Consider the following 22,561-nt stretch of genomic DNA (forward strand, 5'->3'; position numbering starts at 1 on the left):
CATCACCCTGGGGTATCCAACCACAAAGAAAAGGTATTAATTGTGTTATTTTCTATACTATAAGACTACGCAGTTCAACTGTCAATCATCTCCTCAAGTTCAAGAAGGAGCTCATCCACATCCTTCCCTGGGTCCAAGCCAATTTCTGCTTCCAGGTTCCCTCCTGAGATTTCCCCCATGAACTTTTCCAAGTCATCTTCTACAGATAAGGGGGTCTTCCCAGCCCCAGTGGAGCTCAGCTGCTGCGCTTTGGCCACCGATTGGGAAGAAGCTGAAGCTGAACTCGAGTCCTCCGACTGCTCCACAGAGTCTGCTTGGCTTCCCAGCTGCAGTTCCAGGCTTGTTAGAACAAGGAGGAGAACAATCAGCACACAACATGTCTTAACTGGAGGTACTTATTATTCCTGTGTTGGATTTGGGCATTCTTGAGCCCAACCCCCTGATCCTTCCCACACACCAAAGAGTTTCTGGCTGACGGCAAGACAAAGTGCTTAAGCAAAAGAAGTTGTGCTCCTCACCTGCTGGGGGGTTTCTCTGTGCCAGGCTTGGTGAGCAGGCTGACCTCCGGCAGGGCTGGAGCAGCAGCCTGGCAAGAAGGAAGACAAAGTCAAGGATTCCTCAGGAGATCCTTCCTCTGCAGCGCTTCTCCTTCAGCACTGCTGAGCCTGAACCCAACACGGGGGGCCAAGGGGCTCCTGAAGGACGTCAACAACCACGGGAAGGCTGCAGAGCACCTCAGCTCTTTGCAACAACGCAGCAGGAATGGACCAATCCCTTCACGCCACACAGGAATCCCAGGGCTGCAGAGCATTGTGCACACACTGCCATTCAGCCAGCATCCTGCACACAGCCACTGCTTTGCAAGGAAACCTGCACAACCTTTCAGTTCTCCACCCTTTCTGCAGCACTTGCATCTCAGGCTGAGCCTGACCAGGACAGCACTGACGCTTCCTCCCCTCCTTACCAAAGCTGCTTTTTTAGCTGGAGGCTCCTCATCTTCAGTGCTACTCAGAGGCTTCCCAGCTGCCACAGCAGAGCGAGAGATCTCAGCAGCCTTCCGCTTCCGTGCTCGCTTCCTGGGGGTGCTGGCTTTGCCATCCCAAGGCTTCACACACACCTGGCACTTGGCTACAGGAAGAAGAGACAGCGGCTACCATTGTGCCTCCAGAGGACAAGGGAAACAGCCCTACAGAAGGAGAAAGCAATACACGGTCCCTCTAGACTTTTACCTTGGACTGGTTCTTCAGCAGCAGAATGCACCGCAGCCGGCACAGCAGCCACGTCCTTCTTCAGCTTCTCTGCTTGTCTCAGTTGCAGCTTCTCCTTTCCTGTCCCCTCAAGGCTCTTGACTTGAGCCTTAGAATCTGGTGTACTCTGATCCGAGGGCTACAAAGAAATACAGCAAGTGCAAACGAAGAACAAACACCAGGGAGAGTGTATGAAGGAAACACTGGAACACTGTTTCAAACGTGTGCAATTAACAAAGGGGACTCACCTCTGCGGGTGCAGAGACAGCTTTGGGAGAAGCCCTGCTCTGTTCCACAGTCTTTTCCTCTTCTCTTCCAGGTGCTTTCAAACAAGGAGAAAGAAAATCCCTTGGTCAACAGCAAGCAGATCAAGAAACCTGAGTGCCCGTGTTTCCTCCACCTTCTTATTGCCTCCCATTCAATAACAAAGCACAGAGAGAGGAGACAGCAGCAGTCCAGACATTACCCAAGCATTTGGTAAGAAAGAGCCCAGGCAGTTGGAAGCCAACTCCATTTGCTTGACAGGGGAAGCACTTGAGCAGAGCAGACAGTAAAGCAGCTGGTTACCTGCTGGCTTTGTGATGCGCAGCAACTTCCTCCCTGCTGGGGCAGGCCCGGGCTGTGCTGCTGCTGCTGGCACCTTTTCCCCGCTCTGCTGCATCCGCAGGGCTTTCTCCTGCTTGATTTCTTCCAAGCTTTTCATATGCACTTCTTCCAATGCCTTGATTGGACGCGCTGGCTCTTCCAGTTTCACTTGGCCAGGCACAGATGGACGGACAATTCTCTGCTTCTTGCGCTCACCCTCAGCTCTCTTCTCAGGCAGCAGCTCTTCTCCTTTTGGCTTCTCTTCTTCCAGCCCTTTGTGTTTCCTTTCAGCCAGGGCTTCCGACAAGGTTTGCATGGGAACTGCAGGGGAAGGCCTCAGCCCGGAGCTGGGATCCTCCACCTTACAGCACCCTTCTGCCTGGGGGGCAGCTGGGCTTTCTCCTCGCTGATGAGCTCTCTCAAGACGGATCTCTTCCAGAGTTTTCACGTGGATCTCCCCTGCTGGCTTGGCACCCTTCTCTGTCAGCAGCAAGAAAGGAGAAGCGCAAGGATGTCATACCTGCTTATCATCTGTCTGAGCACTAGTACGGCCCTGTCTCTCCTTCAGAGACTTCACGCCTTCAACCACAGAGCAGAACAAAGCAGGGATGCTGCAGCAATGCCAGCTCTGTGCTCCCGTTTCCAAACGGGGCAGGAAAAAGAAGTTCAGATCCCAGGGATGAAGAGCTCAGCAAGCACGCAAAGACAACGCTGCCAGGAAAGAAGAAGCAGAAAGCCTAGAGAATCTGTGCAGCAAACACAGACGACCATTTACCTCTCCTTGCTGCTCTGTCAACCTTGATCCTCTTCCCCAGCCTTTCTGCAAGGCTGCGCTTCAGCGGAAGGCCGCTGACATCAGCTACAGAGAGAAAACAACAACATTCCTCAGCTCATTTCTTGGGAGAAAGGTTTCTACAACAGTCAACCACAAACTTGGTTTCTTCCAAGGGGATGTTCTCAGATTCACCTTTCAGCTGCTACACTTGTGTGCCACTTGGAGTCATCACAGACCCACCACACACTTTCCTCCCTCCTCCTTCAGCACTGCCCTCCCATTGACGTGCAGGCAGCCAAACAACAGCTCACAAGCAGCCCTTACCTACAGAGGATTTCCGTTTTCCAGGTTTCTCAGCAAGATTCAATTGAACCACGAGCTCCTGCCCTAAAACAAAGGAAAACAAAGGGCTTCTTTGACAGAATCCAACATGTCCCAAGTACCTTGACTGTTATTGATCCCTTCCAATCCCTTGCCACCAAATGCAAACAAAGGTACTCAGCATTACCCGGCTTTGCAGACAGCGTCACAGTTCTGACCACTGTCCGCACCTTCTCCTCTGGCACAGGAACAGCCCGAGATTGGAGCGGATGAGCAGGAACTCCTGAAGGCCCTTCTGATCCAAGGGAACAAACAGACAGTGTTTACAACCAGGAAAAGAAAAGCCACTGCCAACAACAAAAACCAACCTGACAGAACCGTCACAAAGACCAAAGCGCATTTGTTACTCATCGCTGTCCAAGATGCAACAACCACTGCACGTCCATAAGAGAGGTGACTAACTGGCCTCCAATACGCTCTTGCAGTTCCCATCTAGAAGAGCAGCTGTCTGGATCTCAAACACCACGTTGCATGCTGAAGTAGCTTGATACCCCCAGCTAAAAATCCAAGTCTATCTCTCATGTAGCTCCCAGCCACCAGCAACTGCTGCTCCAAAACCAGCAGTGCAAGATCAAGGTTCCCTTCTGTGAACGGCTCTATTCCCCAACACAGTGCCAGCTATCTGGCTCTGATCAGAAGGATCACAAAGTAGGGCACATGAACTCACCGCTTGGTTGTTTTCTTTTGTCCTTTTGTTTCTTCCCTTTGATTCCTTCAGGTGTTTTGATTCCAGCATTCAAAGTGTCATCTGGGAACACAGAGCAGTGAATGAGACTGAGGGACAGAGGCACACGCTGAGGACCACAGCTCTGCAAACTGCCTCCTGCTCAGAAGCAGCCATAAGAAACCCTGTCAGCAACCCTACGTTCTGTTGTGTTTGTGCAATGAATTGCTTTGGAGTGAATTGGCAAGTTCTTCTGATTCATCCTGGAATACCTTGTTTTGTATCAGCATTCGATTTCCCAGTGGAAATGATCTGCAATCCATCCTGCTTTTCTTCAGCTGGTTGCTGGACAGCTGGTTTTGTTTCTTCTCCCTTCTCAGCAAGCTGGTCTGGAGAGGGAAAGAAACAATCAGCCTCTTCAGTTACGCAGTAGGAATTCAATCAGATTTCCCACCTTTATGGTGCTCATACAATGACACTTCAGCCCACAGTTCATATTCTTAAGGACAAACATAAATGATTACAGATGGGTTCCTTATTTCAACAGCCGTACTTACCTGGTAAACCCACAGAAGCAGTCTAAGATTCCAACCATAAGATCAAAAGCCACATTCAAGATCCAAAGCAGCAGCAACCACACTCACCATCAGCATCACCATCTGCAGCATTGATTCCAGCTGCAGGATGTGTAGGGCTTGGGACATCCTTGGAGTTGTCCCCTTCCATCACTGCCCTCAACTGTGGAGAGGGATTGGACTGCACGGAAAGCTTGCTCTGCTGCAGTGTTGGCTGAGCTGCCCTCAGATCGTCGCCTGCAGACTCTGCAGGACTTGGCAGCGCAGCTACAGGAAGGAAAGGATCATCAGGAATGGAAAACTTGCATCCTAACCTTACAAGCACTGCACAAAGATGGCAGGCAAGGCTGAAAACCCGCACGGATCAATGCTGAGTCTCCAGTTGCCCATCCACCCGGCTACTCTGGGAACAAAGAAATCCCCCCCTACACAACATTCATCTCCCTGTCACCCAGTCAAAGCTTCATTGCAGGCAAACAACCTGCAAGGCAAAGGCCACAGGAGCAGAGAGAAGCCGAGCAGGCAAGACAAAACTGAACTCTCAGAAGCACCCAAAGTTCAGCTGGGCACCCATCTATCAGCTCACCATGAACGTTCCCTGGCACTCTTGACCACACTACACCCACCTGTGAGCAATAGAGTTCATCTTTCGTCCCTAACCAAGACCAACTCACTTTGGCTGGGTGGTAAGAAAAGCCCATTGAGGTGCCGTCCCTTGGTGTGATGAAAGGCACAGTTGGATTTCTGGCAGCCTCCTGGCTGGTTCTCCCAGTAGCAGGGAATCTCACTGCGTTTTTTCTGAGGACGGAAAGGAAGAAAAGCTGCTGGTCATGCGGACCTCAGATTTGCAAAGGGAGACTGAGCTGCAGATGATGCCAGTGAGCAGACTGCCACAAAGCAGCACTCCAACACCACTCTGAAGCGTGCGCAGGCTGGGAGCACCGGGCTCACTCAGCTTTCCTAGCATGCTGTGGGTGAGGACACCAGTTGAGAAGGGCTTCAACTAACACACCTTGCAGAATGCCTGTCTGATGCATGTGCTTCTTTAGCAGCTGTGGAGAGAACACTGTTGGCATCTACTACAGGAATGTCCTGCTCTGATTTACCAATGCCATTGAGCTCTCTTCCCTCTGCTTCCTCCCAGCCCCCTCTTCACAATTTCAACCATCCTCATCTCAAAGCAAATGAACCTAATCTGCACAAGCCCATTCAGCCCAGCTGAAGCAATGAGAAGTGGGTTTGGTGATGAACTCTGAGCAGCCAACACTCACCTGGATCTTCATGTGCCTGAACCTGCAGACCTTCCTGAAGCAGCGGCCCTCCTTCCACAGCGTGCAGATGGTTTCATTGCCCAAAGCAGCTTCACAGTGCCGGAAGCGACAGTTGTCTCCCTGGAACCCAATGGAAACACAGAGAGGAAAATGCAATAGTACAACCTGAGAACTGGCCGTGCTTTGAGCTCATTTGTAGCCAGTTGCCCTATTGCGCAATGCAATGAGTTATTCAGTTTGCCCAAGATCAGGAATGCTTCTACCTATTGCACCCCGTCCTGTTATGAACTGAAAGGAAGAGAAAGGAAGGCAACAACCCAAGCAGACCTTGTTACAAGTGGAATAGAAGTAGAAATAGCAATCCTCTCCTTTCTTCGACATGCTCGACGAGCTCCCAGAAGCAGTTCTGCTCTCGGGGATCTCTGTGCAGCTCTTCCTCTGCTCTCTCAAAGAGCTGGCTCGTGCTTCCTTGCACTGAGCGTCTTCTACTGCCTTGATCAGTGAAATCTTCTGTTGAAAAGGAACCCTGAGCAAAACAGCAACAAGCAGAAAAGAATGAGGAATGCCCACCCATCTTCCCAGCTTTCTCCTGTTCGTTCCATCAGTCTCTCAGGAGCAGTTGTTTCCAAACATTGCCCTCCTCAACACTGGTCAAACTAGAGGAACATCAGCCTGACTCAGCACGGAGCCCCTGGGGGCGCACGGCTGCAAGGCCTCCAATGGAGCCCCTCCAACTGGATGGCAAAGTTTCCTTCCCTCCTCCAATCCCGATAGAAATGCTGCCTTGTTACCTTTAGTACCTTCCCATCAGATTCCTCTCTGGCACATTCCTATGCTCCTAACAACCTCAGTGCTGCCCAGCACAGACGCCGGGCACCAACACGGCTCTGGACTCTGCACCGTGGAACACCCACCCAGCTCAGCACTTCTGTTCTGCTCACAATGGGAAGGGTTCTGGAATCGGGAGCATCAAGTGCACTAGAAATACCTCACGTCCCTCCGTTCCTTACGAGCCCTTCCCTTTGGAAACAAGAGAACCCCAGACACATCTGTCAGCACAGCAGCCCAAATGCTAACCAGAAACCAAGCATGGAGCCCTGAGAGCTACAGCCCTTGGCACCTGGCAGTGCCATGAAGGGTTGGAAAGGCAGCGCCCCATTGTGCTGAGGGCCAAGAGCCGGTTCAGACAACAGAAGCATTTGTCCACATTTCTGACATGAAGGCTGTCGCCTCCCGATCTGGCCACAAGTCAAGGCTGCCGAGTGCAATACCGTGCCTCTGCACACGGGGAACAGACGGGACTCACACACAGTGTGTAACGCCGAAAGGGGGGGGAGAAATAAACCAGAAGAGGGCTGGAGTGTAGCAGAACAATCGTATTTATTTGGGTGTGGGGTACAATGTGGGGGGTTATGGAGCCACATGTGGCACAGCAGGGACACGAGAGCGTGGGGAAGGGTGGGAGGAGGGATGTGGAGTTGGCAAGTTTGTGGGTGAGGATTGGAAAGGCAGCAGAATGGGAGGGGAAATGCTGCAGGACATCCAGTTGGGTGGGGATATGCAGGGAGAGCTGGGAGGAGCACCAAGGAAAACACATTCCAGCACTCAGTGATGGCATTGGGAAAATCAAAGCTCATCCAGGATGGGGAACAGGCAACCATCAGAATGGGGTCACAGAGGGGAGGTGATGAGGAATGGGAAGGACACACTGGGGGCAGAGAGCAGAAGGGGGAGGGGAAGAGAAGAGAGTAGTGGGTTCTCAGTACACTGAGCAGGCAAACCAGGCCAAGGTCCCCACAGCCACCCCATCCCCAAGCACAGCACAGAGCAGAATGCAGGCAGGCTGAGCAGAGAACAACCCAACACTTTATTTCTCGGGATGCAGCACTGGCAAAGCATTACAGCATAGGAAGCAGAGGGAGATGTGAGAGGTTGATCGGATGGGGCTGTGTCCATCACTGATCCCAAATGCTCGTATGGCCAGTTGGCCCCTTGCAGGTTGTAGCACAGCACTCAGATGGTGGGGTTGCTCCCTGTGCGGAAGAGAAGAGATGGTGTCCTATAGGGCCGTGTTCACATCCCAACCCTCTGCTCCCCACAGAGGCCCAGCCCAGCCCTGGTGCAGCACTACAGTGAACACAGGGACCCCTCCCAACCCCCAGCCACACACCACACCTGTGCTTGAGTTGCTGGATCAGACATACCGGTCTGTAAGGAAGAAACAGCCATAAGCCCCAGCCCTGTGCTCACTGTGGGGCATGGAGCAGCCCCGAGCAACAGGAAGGGGAACCATAGGAGAAAGTGGGGACCACAACGCTGCCCTGGCACCAGACAGAGGTGGGGGACAGCGCTGCCCTCATCACTTACTGGGCGCCACGTAGTAGCCTTTCTCCTTCTTCCCTGCAGACAGAGAGATGCATCAGCACAGGTTCACATCACAGCCAGGCTGGGGGTACCCAAAGGAGACCCAGACCCCCCCACAGCCTCCACTGTACTCCTACAGCCCTGCTCATTTACCTGCATAACATTTGTCGATGACGAATCCAACGCCAGCCATGATGGCTATGACCACAATGGCAACGACCACCCCCACCACGATGGGCACCACGTTGGACTGTGGCCGCTCTGAGGAAAGTCAGAGAAGAACAGAGAGTTAAAATACCAAAGTCAGTGACCTGCCCCAGCCAAAGCAGATAAGTGCTGGCAAGAGAACACAACCACCCAACCCTCCCCACACCTCCTCCATGGCTTGTAATGTGAATGGGGACAAAAGCAAAACATTGGAAGCCAGAATAGCCTTGATCTGCAGAGATCCAGGAAACGTGTTATCCCGGGGGAGGGGGCTGGCAGGGTCCAGGAGGGTTCCACTCTCACTGAACAGAAAAGTATCCAGTGCAAAAGGCAGCTCTGGATTTGAGATCGCTCCTTCATGGAGTTTGGATAACCAGCCTCAGCATTTTCTAGCTAGGCTGAAGGCATCCATAGCAGTGAGTTTTTCCTATAGATAACCTTCTTGGATATATACCAGCATCATTCTTGTATTATCACAAGCCCATGTTGCTCAGTGCTCTGTGTGATCCGGGTGTTCCTCTCCCAGTGCTCGGTTCCACAGCTCCAGGTGCCTTCATCCACTCGGTGCGGGACACGTACCTCTGCGTGGTGCTGTCGTAGTACAAAAGATATCGCCGTCCATGTTCCCCACAAGCACGTACAAGGGCAGCCCGGGGATGGGGTCCGTCATCGCTGTTTGGATGTACCGCATGGAGTGGAGCTCGGTGGGGACGGAGCGCAGCGGGGCCGTGAGCCGCGGGTGGGGGTCGCACGGGTACAGCCCCGGAGTGGGGATACGGGGATGGCTGGGACCCGGTCCGGCCGCACTCACTCACCGACAAGAGGGAGAGACGGAGGAGGGGGACAGAGGGAGCAGGGGGGAGGGATAGCGGGAGATATGGATGGGGACAACAGGGGGCGGCGGCTGCGGGAGAGGGGATGGGGACGCCGCGCGTTGGGACTGAGAATGGGGACGCTGAGGGTGGAGGTGGGGACACCGGGACGGCGACAAGGGACCAGCAGAGCTGTGCCGTGGGCGCGTGGATGGCGAGCCGGGCGCGCTGCGGGATCGCTGCTGTGTGACACGCAACGGCCGCTGCATGGACTGCGGTGCCACTGAGTGCCACCAGGGCCGGGGGAGGGACGCAGAAGTGGGAATAAAGCCGCGTGTTTGTAGCCGGGCGGTGCTGGGATGTCAGGGCGGGGAGTCCCGGAGATGTAAGAAGTGCAGGGAGAGGGAGGGACGCCCAGCCCCACAAGCAGGAAGAGCGGAGCTCCCAATAACAACAAACGAGGGCGGGGGGGTTGGAAATGAAGCAGAAGAGGGCTGGTGGGCAGCAGAACAATCGTATTTATTTGCGTGTGGGGGCATCACGGAGCCGGAGGGGGCACAGCAGGGACACAAGAGCGTGGGGGAGGGTGGGAGGAGGGATGTGGAGTGGGCAAGTTTGTGGGTGAGGATTGGTAAGGCAGCAGGATGGGGGAAGAGGGGGGAAGGGAAGTGCTGCAGGATATCCTGTTGTGTCGGTATATGCAGGGAAGGTGAGATGAGCGCCAAGGAGACCACATTCCAGCTCATATAGGGTACAGACAACCATCAGCATGGGGTCACAGAGGGGAGGTGATGAGGGATGGGGGGACACATGGGGCAGTGAGCAGCAGGGAGTGGGGAAGAGGAGAGGACAGCGGGTACTCAGCATCCTGAGCAGCCAAACCAGGCCAAGGATCCCTCACCCACCCCATCCCCAAGCGCAGCACAGAGCAGGATGCAGGCAGGCTGAGCACAGAAAAACCAACATTTTCTTTCACAGGAAGCAGCACAGGCAAAGCAGAACAGCATAGGAAGCAGAGGGAGATGTGAGAAATTGAAAGGATGGGGCAGTGACCATCACTGACCCCAAATGCTCATGTGGCCAGTTGGCTCCTTGCAGGCTGAAGCACAGCACTCAGATGGTTTGGTTGCTCCCTGTGTGGAGGAGAAGAGATGGTGTCCTTTAGGGCCGTGTTCACATCCCAACCCTCTGCTCCCTGCAGAGTCTCAGCCCAGCCCTGGTGCAGCACCACAAGGAGCACAGGGACCCCTTTCAACCCCCAGCCCCACACCGCAGCTGTGATTGAGTTCCTGGTTCCACCTTCCTGACCTGTAAGATAAGAAGAGCCATTGTCTCACTCCAGTTTATAGGAGGCAGGCAAGGTTCTTTGATACATGTATTCCTGGCGTGAGATTAAGAAACAACAGTGCAAATGTTGGTATGACCAGTTTATTACAAGACTTTATCAGGGAGATGAGGAAGGGGAGGACGGACACTATTATGGTGTAGGGGGATGGGGAAGGAAGGCAGGCAATAGTATAAATATTAAATAGAAGCAAGGAGTCTCTGTAGGAAGCAAGAGGGAGATAGTCAGCACCATGGATCCATTGAGGTTTGTAGTTCAGTCATTGATCTTCAGTAGTGGTGGGTCGTCAGGCGTTGTTGTTCCACTGGTGATGACAGTGACCACGATGACAATTTCCAATGGTAGCACCAACTTATAAATAGGTCCAAAGTGGACAAGTCAGCTCTCTTTGGAGTGACAGCTGGAATCCAAAGTAGTTGAGTCAGCTCTCCTTGGAGTGGAAACTTCTGGCTCTGGGATCTCAGCAGAAACTCCTTTGTTCCCATCTTCTGGGCCTTGCCAGCAGGTAAGAGGCAGCAGGGATACCCATCTGCATCCTGTTTTTCACAGGGCACAATGGCTTCATTCCCCAATTTTCCCATACCAAGCTGGAGCTATTGCATCCCAGGCCACATCTTCCGCTCATAACAGTCCTGAGCACTCAACAAAGGACTCTCACATCCATGAGCCCCAGCCCTGTGCTCGCTGTGGGGCATGGAGCAGACCCAAAAACAAGGAAGGGGACCCCTGGGAGAAAGTGGGGACACCAACGCTGCCCTGGCACCGGGCAGAGGTGGGGGACAGCGCTGCCCTCATCACTCAATGGGTGCCATGTTGTAGTTATTCTCATTCATCCCTGCAGACAGAGAGATGAATCAGAATCGGTTTACATCACAGCCAGCCTGGGGGTACCCAAGGGAGACACAGAAACCCAGAATGTCAACCTACACCCCTCAACTTTTACCTGCATGGCGTCTGTAGATGATGAATCCAACGCCAGCCACGATGACCACAATGGCAACAACCACCCCCAACACGATGGGCAACACGTTGGACTGTGGCCGCTCTGGGGGAAGGCAGGGCCGTCAGCAGGGGAAGGGGCAGCCCGGAGCCCCCCAGCCCCACATCCCCTCACTCACCCCACGAGTAGAGGCCGGGCTGGGGCAGGCTGGCGTGCTCCACGCGGCACTGGTACTTGTCCCCGTCCCCCAACAGCGCCTCGATGGTGACCCAGGTGTGGTAGGTGCCGTCGCTGTTGGGCACGATGCCCCCCGAGTGGGTGTCCTGGCCCAGCACCGCACCGTCCTTCACCCAGCTGACGGCGATGGGCCGCGGGTAGAAGCCGTGAGCGTGGCAGGGCAAGGTCAGGATCCCGTCGGCCTCCTTCCCCCACACTCGCACCTCGGGTTGCTCTGAAGGTGGGCGGCAGTGAGGGCCAGGCTGAGCTCCCCACACTGAGCCCCAGCCCCATCTCCAGCATCACAGCACAGCCCGCCCCTCACCTGTCCTCCCCAGCTCTGCCTTCCCGTGCTCGACGTATCTCCGCAGCCACTGCACACAGGTTTCCTCCAGGTAATGCTTCCATCTCTCAGCATCACCACCTTCCTCCCACTCGCTCTTGGTAGGAACTGCCTCTGGAACCGCTGCAGTGAACGTCATCGTGTCTTTGTCGAAGGCAATGAAGTCTCTCCCATCATAGCCATACTGATAATACCCCCGGGTGGTGCCGTCCTCGAGGATGTCACAGCCCAACATCCATTGCACCGTGTGAGACCCTGAAACACAGCCGGGCAGGGGGTGAGGGACTCCTCCGGTTCCAGGGGTCCCACTGTAGTGGGGATGGGTTTTGGGTCCCCCCGGGTCGCAGCACCCCGAGCTCGGTGGGGCTGTGACGAGCAGCCCCGGGACGGTGCCGCCGGGCAGGACCAGCCCTGGGGGTGCGGGCGGCACTGCGCCATGGAGCCCCATCCCACAGCACGGAGCCGCGGTGCCGGCCGTGCTCACCGCCGCTCTGGTTGTAGCGCCGTGCTGCATTGACCAGGTTGTCGCGGTGATTCTGCTCATTTCTCTGTCCTCTCTCCGTCTCCCTATCCCAGTACTGCTGGTCCATGTTGGCCGCCATCCACTCGGTGCGGGGCACGTACCTCCGCGCGGTGCTGTCATAGTGCACGAAGATTTCGCCGTCCACGTACCCCACTTCAAAGAACCAGGGCAGCCCGGGGCCGGGATCCGTCATTGCATTGTCAAAGTACCTCATGGAGTGTATTTCTGCGGGGCCGAAGAGCAGCGGGGCCGTGAGCCGCGGGTGGGGGTCACAGGCTGATTTCTCTAAGACAAACTGAAGTGCACAGAGGCTCGGGCTGGGGTCTCAAAGTGAAGCAGGAATAAAGAGGAAAATTTCCAGGAAGCTGGGATATGATTAGGAAATGTGAAGAAAGAAACAGCTCCCTAATCTTCTTCTGTTCTTTTAGGGTTGGTGTAGCTCATGAAAATAAATTCAAGTTCTGGAGTTAAATGAACATTTTCCAGAAGGAATAGAGAATTTTCATAATAAATGAGATGTGTCTCTGAGAAGGGTCTGGACTTGTCATTATCTTCTGCACTCTGAGCAGGACTCCAAGACCAGGAACAGCAGATGCCCAACAGCAGCTCCATCAGCGAGTTCCTCCTGCTGCCGTTGGCAGACACGCGGCAGCTGCAGCTCCTGCACTTCTGGCTCTTGCTGGGCATCTACCTGGCTGCCCTCCTGGGCAACGGCCTCATCAGCACAGCCGTAGCCTGCGACCGCCGCCTGCACACCCCCATGTACTTCTTCCTGCTCAACCTGGCCCTCCTCGACCTGGGCTGCATCTCCACCACTCTCCCCAAAGCCATGGCCAACGCCCTCTGGGACACCAGGGCCATCTCCTACGCAGGATGTGCTGCACAGCTCTTTTTCTTTCTCTTCTTCATTACCGCAGAGTATTTCCTTCTCACCATCATGTCCTATGACCGCTATGTTGCCATCTGCAAGCCCCTGCACTACGGGACCTTGATGGACAGCAGAGCTTGTGCCACCATGGCAGCAGCTGCCTGGGGCACTGGGGTTTTCTATTCCTTGCTGCACACTGCCAGTACGTTTTCACTGCCTCTCTGCCAAGGCAATGTTGTCAACCAGTTTTTCTGTGAAATCCCCCAATTCCTCAAGCTCTCCTGCTCAGGCTTCTTCCTCAGGGAACTTGTGCTTATCATTTTTAGTGCCAGTTTATTGTTTGGGTGTTTTGTTTTCATAGTTGTGTCCTGTGTGCAGATCTTCCTTGCTGTGCTGAGGATGCCCTCTGAGCAGGGACGGCACAAAGCCTTCTCCACATGCCTCCCTCACCTGGCTGTGGTCTCCCTGTTTCTCAGCTCTGCATTTTTTGCCCACCTGAAGCCCCCCTTTATCTCTTCCCCACTCCTGGATTTGACAGTGGCACTTCTGTACTCCGTGGTTCCTCCAACACTGAACCCTATTATCTACAGCATGAGGTACAGGGAGATCAAGCACGCTGTCAGCAAGGTGTTGCAATACGCACTATTCCAGCTTCCATAAAGTGCACATCTTTCACACACAGTTCCCAGAGAAGGTTCTTTTTTTAGTGCATGTTTGAGTGTTTGATTCTGTGTCTTCTTTCCTACCTACTTTCCATTTTCTCACTCCAAGAGCTCTGGCACTGCCATAACAAGAGGGACCATTCAAAGCAGAACCAGAGAATTCGAGGCCTCTTCCAAAGTTGGTGTAAGGAATGTACCTCAGGAGCTGCTCCCTAAGAAGACCTCGAGATCTTCTGGTGCTCTTCACTGAGTGACTGGGTCAATTTCAGGATTCCCAAGGAGATCTGTAAGGGACTCAGGACAGTGTTGTGGTTTAAAATTTATGGGTTGAGATAAAGAGAAAATGGATAATAATTATGACAAATATATTTATACATATATAATATATTTATTATATTTTCAAATGTCTACAACATATGCCGTTGCAAACAGATATGCATAGATACTGACACGTATGCGTATCTATTGCAAGTCCAGGAGTTGTTGCAGGGGTTTTAACAGCCACAGGGTTCACTGTAGGAGCTGAAGCAGCTGTCGGGCTGTTGCAGGAGTTGGAGCAACTGCAGAGCTCATTGCCAGGGCTGGAATCACCACAGGACCTGTGACAAAGTTGGAGCTGTCACTGGGCTCATTGGAGGGGTTGGAGTAACCACAGGGCTGTACCTCCTGGCACAGTGCAACTCCCAGAGGGACGAACACTATGTAAATGAGTTATAGGAAACAATGAATATGTGGCACTGAATAAACGGATCCCTGCTTTATAACCTAACACTTGGTTATAGGGTTTCATTACACAAGTCAATTTGGTGACACAGATGGGGCCAGCTCTGTTTGGCTGCAGGACCAGCTGAGAGGGGAGACACCTTTGGCTCACCCTGAGATTTCTCAGAAGGACTCCCTTCCTCACCTGACCACTGCGGGGACAGACATGAACCCTCCATAGGTGGAACATGTGTGTGTATGGTAATGGGAGCCTACAAGTCGTGAGGAGACGTCCTACTCTGGGTATAGCCATCCATGCTGTTCCTTGGGAGGTGAGCTTATGGGTTAGGTTAAGTAATAAATCATGGTTTTTGATCTAAATGTCAGAGTGACTGTGATGTGAGTGAGAGACCGCATAGCTGTGGGGTGAGTGCAGAGTCCTGATCCACTGTTCCTTCCACCTGAGGGAAATGTCCGGAGATGGATGAAGTGAAGGACTCTGTGTTGTCTGTCCACTCATATGCACTTTATGCTTGTATGTAAGAAGACGAGAGTTTGAACTCCATAGATTAGGAAGAGGGTCCTGAGGAGAGGTGTACATTCCACCCGACAAATGAGTGTCAACCCATTTATGTGATACTATGTTCTGCTTGTGAGGAAGTGTGTGAGGGAGGTGGGTCAATCTGTGGCGAGGTGTTTATAACTGAACAAAACAGACTGTTAAGGGAAAGTTATACGGTATTAAAAGTGTTTATGGGAATGAAGAACTGCATTGTTTGACAAACTGTTCTGATGTTATAAGAAAGTGTAATTGTTAATGGCATGTGCAAGTGTGCTTAAGGGTATGTGGAAGTGTAAATGAGGGCACAAGTAGTGTGCAGAGGAAAAAGGGTTAAAGAGAAAGTGAGTTTATGTGTGCTGGCATGAGAGCAACACCCCTGCCCCGTTCCCCTGCAAGCAGAGCAGAACTCTCGGAGTGAGAGAGTGAGTTGGGGTCAGAGACTGCTGCTGCAAAGAGCACTACTTGCAAAGGGGGCGGTGGAGAGGACAGGGCAAGGGAAGTGAGAAGAGCCTTCATTGCCAGAGATCTAGGAAAACCGAAATCCCAGTGTTAGCACCAGAAGCCTCTGGAGAGGAGGAGGTGGGACTGAAATATGATGTTAGTAGTTGATGTAATAATGAGAATGTGGAAAACTGTAGAGGAGCTACCGGATACTACAAGATTCAAGGGCTAGAAACAGAATAGTAGAGGATTTATATCCATTGGTAGCATATCCACATACACCGCTTACAAAATTACCAGGGGAATTGGCATGGTCCCTCTTGTGCCATCCCGTGGCACCCAGTCTGTGTTGCTGAAAGGGTTGGACTGAGGCACCAGCTCTGTCAGCCTCATCTCAATTCTCACAGCGGCATCTCCCGGTGGTGGGTGATGAGGTCGTAGAGGCTGTCAAATTCTCGGCTGTCAGCCAGAAAGAACCTGTGGATGCTGGTGTCCTGCCGCCGGTGGATGTGACAGTGCTGCACCTTCCTATTATACGAGATGGACAGAATGCAGTCACCAACAAATGTTTGGCTCTCCCTGACAAGAAAGGAGCCATCGGGGGCCCCCATCTCAGTGCAGCACTCTGTCAGCAGCCACTCAGCAATGTGCCACCCACCATGTCCTGCTTCCAGCCTGCCATGGAACCATTCCTGTATGAGATGCAGCTCCATGTTCGTGCTCACCTCCTTTTGCACAGCTCGTCTTCCCCTGACGCCTCCCCCTGCTGTCCTGACCAGGACAACACAGAGTGGGTTCCATGCACAAGTGATGGGGTCTTCCACCATTTGGCAATCCACCGTCTGCTCCTCTTCCACCGTTTGGCACTCTGCCGTCTGCTCCTCTGTATTTGCCATCTGCTCCTTTGTCAGCCATGAACCCATGGCTCCTTAACACTCACTTCAAGCCACCTCAGGTTTGGTGGGACTTGCCATTGGTCTTCATAGCGTCTGCTAAAACCCACGCTAGGTGTCTCATGATTATGTTGAGAGGGTCTGTCTGGCATGGATAGTTACAGTCTTTCAGTTCATCCATGTCTGCTGAAATTAATGTGTGTGTGTGTGTGTGTGGGGGGGGGGGGGGGGGGGGGGGGGGAGGGAGAGGGTGGGGCTGGCCACGGAGAGTATACAGGAGGGAGAGGGTGGGCTGGCCACGGAGAGTATACAGAAATGGAGGACATGGAGGCACAGACATTGGTTCCAGACAGTAAGAAATTTAAAAGGAGATTAAAAACCAAGATACCAACAATTGATAGAGGTCTTAGGAGGGCAGGTGGGAGAAGGAGGATGGCTTAGGGTTCAAAAAGAAATAATATTATGGGTCCCTATTATGGGCCATCATCATGGCTGAGCACAGGAAAACTCCCAGGGGAACAGAGGCAATTCCACAGCAATAAATCATGGAATGGACAAATGGCCAATACGTTGAGAAGATCATAATTGCTTTCAATCCCTTAAACAGAGCAGCTGGAATGGAGAGTAGATTCATAGCTGGTGGTAACTAGCAGACACTGTGAAAGTCAGAGCCAGCTAGCTGCGCTCTGAGAGAGCAAGAGAATCTCTTTGTTTTTCTTTACAAAAGCAAGATAGCAATGCTCAGAGTGTACGTACAGCTACCCCTGAATGTTGACAGTTCATCTGGAATTTCAAGGTCACGTTCTCAGTGAGCAGCTATGAGAAGACAACACAGCTAACAAAGTTCTCTGAGAACAAAGAGGGATGATTCGTTCGAAAAGCTAAAAAGAAGCAGCTCCTGCTCTCATTCTCCACCAAATGAATGTTTACGGGTTACTTAGATTTACCTGTATCCGTGACAGGGCAGCCGCCCCGTAGGGCCTCCCCCACCCCAGGGCTCCGGAAAGGAAGGGGAAAAAAAACAGTGGCAGCAATCTAAGGAGGAAAACTTATTTTACTAAATATGATATCGGAATACAAGATAACACAATATAATATAGTATGATTGAGGCTAATAAATCGAACAAAACAGAGAGAGAGAGTCCCCGAAAACCGAGAGGTCTACTGTGAACTCTAGGGCGACATGGCCGGAACGCTTCCCACTCCCTGAGAGTCTGAGAGAGAGAGAGATCCAGCCTGGGAGCGAGATTATAGATGTCCTCCTCCCGTGACTTATCTCTGGACACGGCGTCCTCTGGGATATGTAGTTCTTCTCTGAGAGCTGAGTACTCGGGATGCTGCCATTCTACGGAACTGGAGTATGAATGATCCATACTGCACATGATGTTATGATGTGGAATACTGACAGCAACACCACAAAACCATGACAACAAGTGTCTTTGTAGTATTTTGTGTTCAGAGTGAGGGATGTTGGGTTTTTTATGTATTCACGTAATGATTTTGGAGTGATTCTACTAAAAATATTCTTTGTAACTGAAATGAATGATCGATTTACTCATGGAATCATAACAAATCACCAAGGTTGGAAAAGACCTCCAAGATCACCCAGGCCAGCTGTCCTCCTGTCACCAATTGGACTTGTGGTTCAGACTTTGCTGTGCTGGGGAGCTTGCCTTCCATTTCCTTAATGATGATCACGGTATTCTCTGCTGGGCAGAGTAACTCCAGCAAATCCAAGGAGTTACAAGTGCTTGGGGGTGATGTAATAGTTTTATTTGTCTATGATTGTCCTTTCACTTGATGAAAAGCATCTTAGAACTGATCATAAGGAGAAGTATAAGAAGGGAGATTTAGGCTGGGTCTAAGGAAGAAGTTCTTTAAGACAGAGAGGCATGGGAGGGCGATGTCACATCCATGGCCCTTAGCTCCAAAGCACTTTGCTGTGCCACTGGGCAAGCAGTGCTGGTTTGGGACTGACCTCAGATTGGGCCTCCACTCTGTGTGGGGGCTGTTTGCCTACTGGTATGTCAAATCCCAGGCCTGCTCTTAACAACCCAGTGCTGATAACTCAGCCTCCACATTTGCTGAAGTACATTCCCAAGTGTATTGGCCTGTAGCCCAATAAGTCTTTGGTTGTTTAGCATTCAAAGTGAGCTACAAATCAAAGCTTACAAAGGCATTATGTTGTATAATACTTACACAGGACTTAATGTGACTTGCTCAGCACCAGTGGCTAAATGTGCTGACACCTTAAGCCATATTTCCTTTGGGGCAGTCTTTTGCTGTCCCCTACATTAGAGCCGTAGTCAAGCCTGGGTGCCTAATTGGAGAGCTGCTAACTTCAAGGAGAGAAACCTCGAGACTCTAATAATGCACAGCAGAGCCAATTTAAACACACTTAAATTCAAGCACTGAGTTGCATCACTGCCATTTGTCAGGCATAGACTTTTGTCAAGCATCTACTGAGACCTCATTAAAATCATCTCGAGTAACCTCCCAAGGGGGCAAACCAATGTTATTAAATAGTTTGCCTCAGAATACAGGTGGCCAAAAGCTGAATGGAATTTGTGTTTGACTTCAGAGTAATTATTTCTGGTTTCTGCAGTGATTGGTGTCATGCTTCCTTGCAGCAAAGAGTACATAGCAGATAATGATTGGTGTCATGCTTCCTTGCAGCAAAAAGAACATAGCAGATAATTCCCCAAGAGGAAATGTGAGGCTTAGAAAAAAGGAAAAAAAAAAAAAAAAAAAAAAAAAAAAAGCAGAAGAAAATGAAAGGTGGGCAATTACAGATTAAAGAAACAAGAGGAATTCAGCACTTGTTCTCATGGGCACATTATCATCCAACAGAAGTTTTAGTCATTCACCAACAGCCATCGACCCTGTTTTGCAGCCGCTCCCTTCTGCCTTCCAGCAGAAACGACTTAACATGGGACATACCTAAACACCCTGAGGAAAAAAAAAAGTGGGAATTGAAGAATTCTGTTTTGAGCTCAAATGTCCATCACTGACACCATCTGTGACTTACGTTAATTAAGCAAACAAACAAACAAACAAAAAAAAAAGCAAAAAAAAACTTTCACAGTAAACATTTTGAAGTGTGGCAGTATATATCCCAAAGGAGGTCCTGGTCCCACGGCTTCCACAGACAAACAAATAGATCTGCTTGAGTTTTTGAAATCCATGGGGTTTGATCCACAGCCTCATGACATAAAGTGTAAGGGAACAACAAGACTAAGACCTTGAAGTTTCTCAGACAGTTGCACTAAAATAGATTCTGAAACCACTGCTGACAAGAAAAGTTACTCCATGTGGACACACGCTTTTCAGAACCCCCCTTGCTTACCAGCCCCAGGGACTCCCACCATGGCCAACATGTTCATCTGCATGCTTTGGTCTCCTTTCTGCAATATCTTCTGGGGTGTCAGAGCAGAGAAGTGGCCTCAAGCAGCAGATGAACGATGACAGGAAATTGAATCATAAAATGGCTTAGATTGGAGAAGGCCTTAAAGATCACTGAGTTCCAACCCCCTGCCATGGGCAGGGTTACCAGCCACTAGACCAGGCTGTCCAGGACCCCATCCTACTGTGCCTTAAGTGCTTCCAACACTACCATGACTCCAGCACAGAGGGCTCCTGCAGTGGATGGCAGAGGGATGTGGTTTCTGAAGAAGAGGGAAGGGGAAGGAAGAGCCTCCTCCCCAGACTGGCAGTTGTGACCCAGCTCTTCCATCTCTTTGGTATGAGCACTGTCTCAGCTCCTCAGAGCTGTCTCTCAACACAAAATATAGAATCACAGAATCACAAAGCCTTTGAGATTGGAAGGGACTTCTTGAGATCTCCCAGTCCATTGCCCCTGCTCAAACAGATCAGCCAAAGACAACTGCCCAGGAGCAGTGTGTCCAAATAAGGGTGACGGAGCTGGTGAGGGGTCTGGAGCACAGGTCTTATGAGGAGCAATTGAGAGAACTGGGATGGGTCAACCTGGAGAAGACTCAGGAGAGACCTTATGGCCTTCTACCACTGTCTGAGAGGAGGTTGTGGTGAGGTGGGGGTTGGTCTCTTCTCCTAGGGAACAGTGATAGAATGAGAGGGAATGACCAGGGGAGGCTTAGGTTGGATGTTATGAGAATTTCTTCTCAGAAAGAGTTGTCAGGCAGTGGAATGGGCTGCCCGTGGAGTTTTCCAAGAAATGTGGAGATGCAGTACTGAGGGATGTGGTTCAGAGGACATGGTGGGGATGAGTCAATGCTTGGACTAGATGACCTTAGGGGTCTCTTCCCACATTAATGATTCTGTGATTCTTTTCTGTGTTTCTATGATCATGCCTTGATTTGGTCTATCACCAAAGAAATTCAAGGGATATACAGCTGGTAATACAGTTCATAGAATCATAGAAACACACGGTTGGAAAGGACCTACAAGATCATCTAGTCCAACCATCCTTCCATTACCACTGCCACCACAAGCCACTAAACCATATCCTGTAGCTCTTCATTCATACACCTCTTGAACACTGCCATGGACAGTGATTCCACCACCTCCCTGGGCAGCCATTCCCGAGCCTGACCAATCCCTGAGAGAAAAAGTTTTTTTTTTTTATGTCTAATCTAAACCTCTTCTGGTCCAACTTGTGGCCATTTCCTCAGGTCCTGTGTGTTGCCTGAGAGAAGAAGCCAAGCCCCTCCTCATATCACAACCTCCCTTCAGGAGGTTGTAGTGAGGTCTCCCCTGAGCCTCCTCTTCTCCGGACTAAACAAACCCAGCTTCCTCTGCCACTCCTCATAAGACTTGTGCTCCAGACCCTTCATTGGTTTTGTTGCCCTTCTCTGGACATGTTCCAGGGCCTCAATGTCTTTCTTGTAGAGAGGAACCCAAACCTGAACACAGTACTCGAGATGCAGCCTCACCAGAGCTGAGTACAGAGGGATGATCACCTCTCTACTCCTGCTGGCCACACTATTTCTAATACAGGCCAGGATGCTGTTGTCCTTCTTGGCCTCCTGGGCCACACTGTCGGCTCATGTTCAGCCAAGCATCAACCAACACCCCCAGGTCCCTTTCCTCCTCACAGTCACCCAGCCACTAAACCCCAAGCTGATAGTGCTGCATGGGGTTATTGTGGCCAAAGTGCAGGATGCGGCACTTGGCCTTGTTGAACCTCATCCCATTCACCTCAGCCCAGTGATCCAGCCTATTCAGATTCCTCTGAAGGGCCTCCCTATCCTCAGGCAGATCGACACCACCTCCAACTCTGTGTCATCTTCAAGCTTACTGAAGGTACACTAAATCCCCTCATCCAGGTCATCAATGAAGATGTTAAACAAGATGGGCCCCAGTACCTAGTCCCGGGGGACACCATTTGTAATGGGTCACTAGCTGAACTTCAATAACCACTACCTGCTGGGCACGGCCCTCTAGCTAGTTCCTTATCCAAAGAAGGGTATACCTGTCCAGGTCACTGGCAGCCAGTTTCCTTGGGAGAATACTGTGAGAGACAGTGCCAAAGGCTTTGCTGAAGTCTAGGTAGGCTTCATCAACAATCTTTCCCTCATCGACCAGTCTGGTCACCCAGTCATAGAAGGAAATGAGGTTGGTCAAGCACGACCAGCCTTTCACAAACCCATGCTGGCTTTGCTTGATCCTCTGGATGTCACTCACAAGCTGTATGATCTCACCCAAGGTGATTTGTTCCGTAACTTTCCCTGACTGAGGTCAGGCTGACAGGCCTGTAGTTCCCCAGATCCTCCTTACCCACACACACTCGACTTCATCATTCCCAACCCCAAGCTCATTCAACATCAAATGGTAGAAAAGGCCACACCACCATCTTTCCTTCCTTGTCTGTCCCTACAATAGCTTGTAACCATACATCACAGTATTCCAATCATGGGAGTGGTCCCAGCGTGTTTTGGTTTGTCACGGAGTTATCTAGATCAACCTATGTCTGTGACAGGGGTGTAGCAGGCCTGCAGGCCCCCGGTCCCCAGAAGTGTGAAGGGAAAAGGGATAAGGGGTAGGGAGATGGGAGCTGGGCTCCAGGAAATAAAACAGAGCAGTGGCAATGATCTAAGGAGGAAAACTTATTTTACTAACTATGATATCGGAATGCAAGATGACACAATATAATACAATCTAACTGAAACTGAGACTAATAAATCAAGTAAAACAAATGAGAGAGAGAT

General features: G+C 51.4%; 2 protein-coding genes across 2 annotated transcripts; both read right to left on the reverse strand.

The window, feature by feature from the left end:
* Positions 1 to 114: 114 nt before the first annotated feature.
* On the reverse strand, positions 115 to 6,528 carry LOC140263086 (zinc finger CCCH domain-containing protein 11A-like). The gene is made up of 14 exons (XM_072357829.1): positions 5,826 to 6,528; positions 5,499 to 5,618; positions 4,902 to 5,025; positions 4,291 to 4,494; positions 3,925 to 4,041; positions 3,656 to 3,736; positions 3,116 to 3,223; positions 2,932 to 2,994; positions 2,608 to 2,691; positions 1,815 to 2,312; positions 1,496 to 1,569; positions 1,230 to 1,386; positions 965 to 1,128; positions 115 to 586 (listed from the first exon to the last, which is right to left on the reverse strand). Exons 1-14 carry the CDS (start codon positions 5,877 to 5,879, stop codon positions 515 to 517), a joined length of 1,920 nt encoding a protein of 639 aa, XP_072213930.1. The 5' UTR covers positions 5,880 to 6,528; the 3' UTR covers positions 115 to 514.
* Positions 6,529 to 6,872: 344 nt separating this feature from the next.
* On the reverse strand, positions 6,873 to 12,462 carry LOC140263081 (class I histocompatibility antigen, F10 alpha chain-like). The gene is made up of 7 exons (XM_072357823.1): positions 12,210 to 12,462; positions 11,708 to 11,980; positions 11,345 to 11,617; positions 11,170 to 11,271; positions 7,866 to 7,898; positions 7,674 to 7,706; positions 6,873 to 7,531 (listed from the first exon to the last, which is right to left on the reverse strand). The coding sequence occupies exons 1-6, from the start codon at positions 12,460 to 12,462 to the stop codon at positions 7,693 to 7,695; spliced, it is 948 nt and encodes a 315-aa protein (XP_072213924.1). The 3' UTR covers positions 6,873 to 7,531; positions 7,674 to 7,692.
* Positions 12,463 to 22,561: the final 10,099 nt, after the last annotated feature.

The sequence above is a fragment of the Excalfactoria chinensis genome, chromosome 27 (assembly GCF_039878825.1).
Source record: "Excalfactoria chinensis isolate bCotChi1 chromosome 27, bCotChi1.hap2, whole genome shotgun sequence".
Lineage (NCBI taxonomy): Eukaryota > Metazoa > Chordata > Aves > Galliformes > Phasianidae > Excalfactoria > Excalfactoria chinensis.